General features: G+C 34.7%; 1 protein-coding gene across 1 annotated transcript; it reads left to right on the forward strand.

The window, feature by feature from the left end:
- Positions 1-3,376: 3,376 nt before the first annotated feature.
- Positions 3,377-7,796, forward strand: LOC108805259 (peptidyl-prolyl cis-trans isomerase PASTICCINO1). Its single transcript, XM_018577258.2, has 20 exons — positions 3,377-3,608; positions 3,731-3,815; positions 3,900-3,969; positions 4,065-4,162; positions 4,410-4,532; positions 4,649-4,681; positions 4,865-4,923; positions 5,031-5,112; positions 5,218-5,376; positions 5,480-5,537; positions 5,708-5,856; positions 5,929-6,026; positions 6,120-6,189; positions 6,269-6,328; positions 6,482-6,538; positions 6,633-6,701; positions 6,812-6,889; positions 6,983-7,084; positions 7,162-7,233; positions 7,318-7,796. The coding sequence occupies exons 1-20, from the start codon at positions 3,544-3,546 to the stop codon at positions 7,627-7,629; spliced, it is 1,899 nt and encodes a 632-aa protein (XP_018432760.1). The 5' UTR covers positions 3,377-3,543; the 3' UTR covers positions 7,630-7,796.
- The last annotated feature ends 687 nt before the right edge of the window (positions 7,797-8,483 follow it).

Here is an 8,483-nt window from a genome sequence, read left to right on the forward strand (position 1 = left end):
ACGAAAATTACGATGTTTGATAGTACTTCCTCTGTTTCATAATAAGTGTCACTCTGAGCTCATTTTCTTGTTATACAAAGAGTGTCATTTTACAATTCCGATGTAAATTATACTCCCTCCGTTTCATAATACTTGATGTTTTAGAAGGATAATTTTGTTTCAAATTAGATGAAGTTTTGAGATTTTAAGGTTACTTTAACTTTATTGGAAACTGTTCAACCAATTAGATTTCACAGTCTTTTTTATTATTGGTTAATTGATTTTAAAATTATATCTTTAAAATATTTTTTATTTAAAAATACAATTTTCTTAATCTTTGTGCACTATGGTAAAACATCAAGTATTATGAAACGAGGGAGTACTAACTTTCAGCTGAAAATTAATTGCAAACTGCATTGATTTTATAAATAATTTTATTTATCTAAAATACTATTAGTCAAAAAGTATAATTAATTACAACTTACATATATTTCAACAACTTTTTTAATATGTGTGAAAAATGTCACAACGACACTCTTTAAAAAATGGAAGGAGTATAGTTTAAGACTATTTTGTACTGAAGACAAAACGGATATGTGAATGATTGATTATAAATTTATAATAAAGACAATGGAAAATATAAATGGGTGTGAAGTTGACCTAGTTAGATTGCAATGGAATGAATTAGCTAGATTTCCAAAATAATCTGATACCCTGAAATGTATCTAATTATTACATGCATTTCTTCCTTCTCTTTTGAGTCTTACTATCACTATATTAATACTACTGCTCTTACAGACCAATTTATCAAACAGGTTGACATCGGTTTTGTTTTGGACTTTTTTTTTTGGGGCAACGTTTTAACGCTCAGAGAGAAAAGAAAAACAATAATTGAGAACATGAGTTGGGTAAGGTTCTCACATGTAAAAGAATTCAACAGTCCAACATGTTTGCTCAACTAATAACCACCAACTCATCACCAAATCGATTTTCATAAAACGGATCATCATGATATCATCCGGTCTAGTTTCTTGTTAGGTAACAACATATCTTCGTTGGAAGATTGAAACTCACAAGAACTATCCTGGTTAGAAGTAATGTATGGTGTATGTAACTGTGATGCAAATAAATATTTGGAATATTTTCAAATATCTTGATAATTAGCTTTTATTTATATTTTTCATGTTTTAGTATTTTTTTCTATTTTATCTAAGATTAGGATTTTCTAGAGTTAAGGATTTATTATAAATAAGCATTAAAGCCTAAAGTTGTATTCAGACTTTGATAATTAATAAACGAGCATTAGCTTTATACCTTGAATGAGATTTGATTAAATTCATCTTCTTTAAGTTGCGTTGTTATTGATTTGATTAAATTCATCAATAACAGGTAATTATCAAGATATTTGGAAATATTCCAAATATTTATCTGCATCAAACTGGTTTTTATTAGCACATTGAACATAATAAAATTGTAAACATTTGCAAAACTGAAGCAAACAAAATAGGTTTATGTATAGGGAGTTTATGTCGTTCATATTACACAGGCTCACTCAACTGATACAACTATAAGCCTGTTCAGCACTAAAGCCCATCAAAACTTATCAACGTCCATATTACTTACAAGGTAAACCCGAGAAGCATTTGGAACACTATGCAAGAACCTAAGTTCTACCAGTAATCGCCACAAGAACACTTACTATCTCTGAAGTGATGGAAACCTTTGTTGTCTCTCACAATCAACTCCCTACCAATGATCTTCGACATGATTTTGATAAAGGTTGTGACAGTCATTACACACAAGAAGATTCTTGATGATTGTGAACGACTTCCAAGGGGGTGTGCTTATGACCTCTCACTGTGGTACAGTAATGCATGCTCTTAGCTTCTTATATCATGCATAACACACCTTGTGTCCGGCATAAACCGCTCCCTTCTTAATAGCCATCTCATTGGATTCATCCTTGTAATAAGTCAGATTCGGAAACTCAAGGATCCTACTCTCACTAGCAATCATACTTACATCCTTGTACGCAAGGAAACGCTTTTGTTTTACACCCCCCACAGCAACACAAGCCATGAAAACAATGAGGGATGTCTCCTCGTTTGGTTTCAACCCATGTTTCATCATCTCCTCGAACAAACACACCGCATCTCCCATCCCGTTACCACAATACACATGCATCATCAAATGACAAGAATCTATATTCTTATCTACCATGTGATCAGGACTCTCTTAGCATCAGTGACACTCCTACACTCCCCAAACATACTAATCACCGTACGTATTGTTCAACTGCAGATCCAGGGCCGTTTAACAGCACATGCAAGTGGAGCAGTCGAACATGGTCCGAGTTGAAAAATTAAAAAAATATTAAGAAGTTTTGAGATAAATATATAAGTTATGATGTCAAATTTTAAACTTTTAGACATAATACTAAATTTACAGTTGATAATTTCAAAAAAAAATGTCAAATATATATAAATAAAACTATAAACTTTTAAAACTATTTTACTACATCGTTAATTATATCATTAATATTTTTTTGAACAGGGTCTATAAATAATCGGAGACGGTCCTGTGCAGATCAGTTCTGAACTTAGACCTAAGGAAATGTGCGTGTAACTTCTTGGAAAGCTCTTTCAGATTGCTACAAAGAGAGAGAAACATTCTCCATCAGGCTTATCAAAAAGGCGAGGTCTTTTGAGTTTTGAAACTTTTTTTTAAGAAAAGTTTTATCTCAAATAAACAAATATTTATTTATAATTTTTGTGTGTATGGAAGTCTCTTAATAATCGTGGATCTTACGGAATGGTGCAGAAAATACTGTTATAAAAATTATAATGCGAGACATAATTTTCGTAAAATAATTATCAATTGTAGATGAGAAAATTTTTAGGATAGCCTTTTTTATTTTTATTTGTTGTAAAATATTTCATTAAATGATAAATATACATTTATACCTTTAGGATTAATATTGGATTTAAGATTAGAGTTAAGGAATGCAATTTTAAAGGTGAGATTTATATTTATTTTTAATAAGAATATTAAAATTTCAAAATTTAAATTTAAATAATTTCAAAAAGAAAAATTTAAAAGAAAAGAAACAAAATATGAAAAAATAATTCGTTTTTAATTAAAAATTTGATTTACAATATATAATTCGAAAATTATTTATTTATTTATTATATATATATATATATATATATTTATATTTTTATATAGCTTCAAAAATGGGTAGAATAATTTTTACCTCTTCAATAATTTTTTTTTGATCATTATACTTTTTGGAAAATTTTTAATGACAAAAATAAAAAATGAGTTATTTGAGAGAATTGGCATTGGCAATAGTAGATTTGTTTTATAATAATTAATCAATGCAAAAAAAGAATATTTATTTATTTGCTGGAATTTAACTCGAGAGTGGTTGAGCTACCCAGAGAGGAAGGTAGAGAGATCAAACTCAGCCTTGTACTCTTTGCTTCAACATTCGATTCCGACTCGTAGTAGATCTCCTACTCTAAGATTAGCGAAATCGACGAGGAGCTCCGAGTTTGATCGGCGATGGACGCGACGGAGCAGAATCACTTGCCGAAGAAGAAGAAGTCCGAAACGGAAGACGATAAGAGGTTCGTGCTGTTTCTATCTCCTCCGGAAAAATCTCTACTGAACTATTCGAATATTAGCTAAGGGGTTTAGGAATAGGTTTATGAAATTTGATGTAATCTGAGGGATTGGATTTGTGGAGTAGGAGGAAGAAGATTGTAGCAGGGAGCTTGTTGAAAGCTTTGGTGAGACCTGGAGGAGGCGAGTCAAGCCCCGTCGATGGTGATCAGGTACTAAGTTAGAAAGATCTGGTTATCGAGAGTAGAGAGAGGGGTGAGTGCTTGCTCATGTGTAGTTTTTTTTCTTTTTCTTAGGTTATTTATCATTGTACTGTGAGGACACTTGATGGTATAGTGGTGAAATCAACGAGGTCAGAATGTGGAGGTGAGGCTGATGAAATTTTCTCTATGGAATAGACAGTTACTTTGAGCTTTTTTTTTAGGGACTCATGGAATGAATGTGTGCTGATGTTCTATTAGGGAGAGGTTTGCCGATAAGAGATGTTTTGGGGAAGAGCAAAATGATCCTTGGATTGCTCGAAGGGATTCCCACGATGCATAAGGCTGAAATTGCTATGGTACCTCATCACCTTTTTATTCCTCTACTTTGTGTACTAACTAAGCTCACGTCACTTTTAAACTAGTGCTTAGCAATATTGTATATTGCAAAGCTGTCTCTTTGCTGGGATTTCTTGGTTTAGTTTATATGCTTGAGTTACCTGAACTTCAGTGTGGTTCTACACGAAATTTTTCATTAACTTTAAATTCACTTTCTTGATTCTTCAAGGCTTATGAAGTCTTTATCTTTTTGTTTTTTGTTTTCAGTTCAAGATGAAACCTGAAATGCACTATGCAGAGAAAGATTGTCCCGTCTCAGCTCCAGAAAGTTTTCCAAAAGATGATGAGCTTCATTTTGAGATTGAGTTACTGGATTTTGCTAAAGCCAAGGCAAGATCTCATCACCGAACTATGATATAGTGTGTTAGTTAGTCAAAAGACTCTGAAAACTTACATTTTATGTGTTGTGACTTGAGTATTCGTTTCCCTTGTGTTTAATTGTACAGATTGCAAGTGATGATCTGGGGGTCGTCAAGAAGGTAGGACCTGATTTTCCATAGTTTTCGAGTAATAAAATGGGTCGGGGATGACTGTACTTTTTTGGTAGCTTGGGAAAGGGTAGTGTAAGGAACAGTTGGCAGAGGAACTAGGAAGAATGACATGTTCCAAATATTTCTTGTTCTTCCTGATGGCTCATGTATTGCCTTCCTTTTATATGAAAGATTCTAAATGAAGGTGAGGGCTGGGAATCTCCCAGAGAACCCTATGAAGTAAAAGCCAGGTACCGAAATGTTTGATCATTTTGGGTCGAAGAATCTTTGACCTTGTTTCACTTTGTGTGCTGAAACATTATTTGAAGTTATAATGCATACTTGTGGTGCCTTTTAGGATATCAGCTATATCCGGTGATGGACAAGTGATCTTATCTCAAAAAGAAGAACCTTATTTCTTCACGTTTGGAAAATCTGAGGTGATTGTTAAGTTTATGGGACATCTACAGCTTTTTACTCTCTATTCATGCATATCATTTGTGGTGGAGTTTTATCATTTCTGACAATCGCTTTCAATTAGGCAGGTGCCTAAAGGTCTTGAAATCGGAATTGGAACAATGGCTCGGAAAGAGAAGGCAGTGATATATGTTCGCAAGCAGTACTTGACTGAATCCCCTTTGATGCATATAGCTCAAGACCTTGAGGAAGTTCATTTTGAGGTTGAACTTGTGCATTTCATTCAGGTATAAGAAAGACAAAATTTGTATAATCTTGTTAACGTATGTAGTATTTTGAGAATCAATATCTGGGAACCGAGCGATTGACACTCATGTTCTCACTTTGAAGGTGCGAGACATGCTTGGAGATGGACGTCTCATAAAACGTCGAATTCGAGATGGAAGGGGTATGTTTCACACTTTTCTTTTTAATGGTTTCTTACCTGTTTACGTGATGTGAGTTTTTGTTCTTATACATCCTGCTGGGCCATTTGCTAGAGTTCACGCTCTTGTTTTCTAAATATTTAGTTTTATCCGCTAAACTATTCTGATCTGCAATGTTTCATCAACTTATTAGGAGAATTTCCAATGGATTGTCCTCTCCAAGACAGTCGGCTAAGCGTTCACTACAAGGGCATGCTTCTCAATGAAGAGAAGACTGTATTCTATGATAGTAGGACTGAAAATAATGATCACCCATTGGAATTCAGTTCAGGGGAAGGACTGGTCAGTTTCTAACGTTTCTAGAAAACCCTGGTGGAGTTATTTATGCTTAACGTTTTATCGTCAAATGGGCAGGTGCCTGAGGGATTTGAGATGTGTACTCGTTTGATGCTACCTGAGGAGATTGCTCTTGTTACATGTCCCCCTGATTATGCATATGACAAATTTCCAAGGTAGACACGTAACTGTGTAAATCACTCTGAACATGATAGCGTATTAGACTCTTAGTGGAGCAAACGTATTTTGATTGTTTTATTTCTTGGTAGGCCGCCTGGCGTTCCTGAAGGTGCACATGTTCAGTGGGAGATTGAACTCCTTGGTTTTGAAACGCCTAGAGTAAGTTGGTCTAGCGTTGATTACCCTAGGAATTGTAAAAAGCTTCCGTTTCTTATGATTCCGGAGAATCTTGTGACAGGACTGGACTGGGTTGGACTTCCAGAGCATCATGAACGAAGCAGAAAATATCAGAAGCACGGTATGGATCAAATGTTTTGCTAATACATATATTCTCTTAAAATGTACCACTGCTCAGAATTTTGTGTCAGCAAATCTTGTGCGGGAATCAGGTAACAACAGATCTTTGTAACCTATCGCTCTTCTCTGCTTTTGGTTATATTTTGAACTTCAGGGCAACAGGCTTTTCAAAGAAGGAAAATTCGAGCTCGCAAAAGCAAAATACGAAAAGGTAATAGAGCTGAAAATAAATGAAACCAAATTTCCCCTCTTTTTCTGTAAGTCTAGTATTAAACACTTGTTGAGCTGTGAACCCCCAAACTTAGGTGCTCAGGGAATTTAATCATGTAAATCCACAAGATGATGAGGAAGGAAAAGTTTTTGGTGAGGCAAGGGTGAGTTTATCTTCTCATTAAGCTTGTAGTCATAGATATGTATATATTTGATAATAGTATTATTAAGTATTAACTTAACTCCTTGATCCTTGCTCTGATAATATTTGAAGAATATGTTACATCTGAATGTTGCGGCTTGCTTGCTTAAAATGGGAGAGTGGAGGAAATCTGTAGAGACATGTAATAAGGTAACATTCAATTGACAGACGCCTAAGGCCTTATTCTTGAATCATAAGTTGCTATTTCTGAGACCTTTCTTTGTACACTCGATTTCTAAACAGGTCCTAGAAGCAAAGCCAGGGCATGTGAAGGGTCTGTACCGCCGGGGAATGGCTTACATGACAGGAGGAGAGTATGAAGACGCTAGAAATGACTTCAATATGGTATATTTATCCTAAAAACTGCTTGTTGTAATCCAATCCTTGGAGATGGAAATGACTTGTGTGGATGATGTGTTTAGATGATCAAAGTGGATAAATCATCAGAAGGCGACGCGACAGCCGCACTTTTGAAACTGAAGCAGAAGGAACAGGTCAGTAGCGTTTGTGTTCATTGTTTCGACATGTTTTTGCTGATGTAATTTGTTTAATAATCTCCTCTCTTTTGAGCCTCACAGGAAGCGGAGAGCAAAGCAAGGAAACAGTTCAAAGGATTATTCGACAAGAAACCAGGGGAGATAACTGAAGTGGGTTCAGAAATAAAAGAGGAGTCCAAAACTATAGAAGAAATAGATGAGATCAAAGATGATGGTGAAATAGAGGAGGAAGAAGAAGAAAGAACAAGGACGGTGGTGGGGACGGAAAGGAAGAAGTGGTCGGAGAAAGCGTGGCCGATAATGAAGAATGTGGTGGTTCAGATAGGAATCCAGCTCGGTGTAGCTTTGTTAGGTGTTTTGATTTTCCAGTTTGTCAGCTCCAGATTTACATGAGAGAGAGAGAGAGAGAGAGCTTATGAAACCAACGGTACTCACCTTCTCCCATCAAACGGTCTATCAGTACTTTGATACTCGGAAAAATGATTAAGAGTACTCGGAATATTTAATCAGGGGGACTATAGAAAGCTTAATACTAAATTCAAGAATATTAACTGTAGTAATTTGTTTGCTTTGTTTGGAGTTTCATAAGTACTAGTGTTCAATGTGTAAAAACAAAATAAAGGGAAAATTCCTTAAAAATACACAGACTGAATTTTTTTTGCTGAAAAAATACACGAACTTTTTTGGCTTCCCAAAAAATACACAAACTAATTTTGATTGTCCATAAAATACACAAACTTTTGAATTTTGAAGGTTTCACACCTCGATTTTAACGGTGTAAACAGTGACTAACAGAATAGTAAGACGCCGTTAGACGCCGTTAACTCTGATTAAAAAGTTCATGTATTTTATGGACAACCAAAATTAGTTCGTGTATTTTTCGGGAAGCCTAAAAAGTTCGTGTACTTTTTCAGCAAAGAAAATTTAGTATGTGTATTTTTAAGGAATTTTCAAATGGAGTTTGGATATTTCATATACTATTCAGAGGCTGAATATCTGGACCCAATGTATATCCAAAATTTTATATTTGTAAACTTTCGGTTTGTTTTGGACCAGATATTTTCGATCTGAAAAATCCAGATCCGAAAAAAAACGGCCCAAACCCGACCCAAAGACCTGAAAAAAACACATTTTCTATCACATGATACATGTCCGAAATTTTATATTTGTAAACTTTCGGTTTGATTTTGGACCGAATATTTCCGGGTCAGTTCTGATTCAAGTTTTTGAATCCGGCTAGACATTTT

The sequence above is a fragment of the Raphanus sativus genome, chromosome 4, assembly GCF_000801105.2.
Source record: "Raphanus sativus cultivar WK10039 chromosome 4, ASM80110v3, whole genome shotgun sequence".
In the NCBI taxonomy this organism is placed as follows: domain Eukaryota; kingdom Viridiplantae; phylum Streptophyta; class Magnoliopsida; order Brassicales; family Brassicaceae; genus Raphanus; species Raphanus sativus.

What these genes read in the sequence shown, in the direction of transcription:
- LOC108805259 (XM_018577258.2), top strand. Translation starts at nt 3,544, where the DNA reads ATGGACGCGACGGAGCAGAATCACTTGCCGAAGAAGAAGAAGTCCGAA. An exon ending in CCCTATGAAGTAAAAGCCAG is followed by an intron (nt 4,924 to 5,030) that starts GTACCGAAATGT and finishes GGTGCCTTTTAG; the next exon opens with GATATCAGCTATATCCGGTG. An exon ending in TCGAATTCGAGATGGAAGGG is followed by an intron (nt 5,538 to 5,707) that starts GTATGTTTCACA and finishes TCAACTTATTAG; the next exon opens with GAGAATTTCCAATGGATTGT.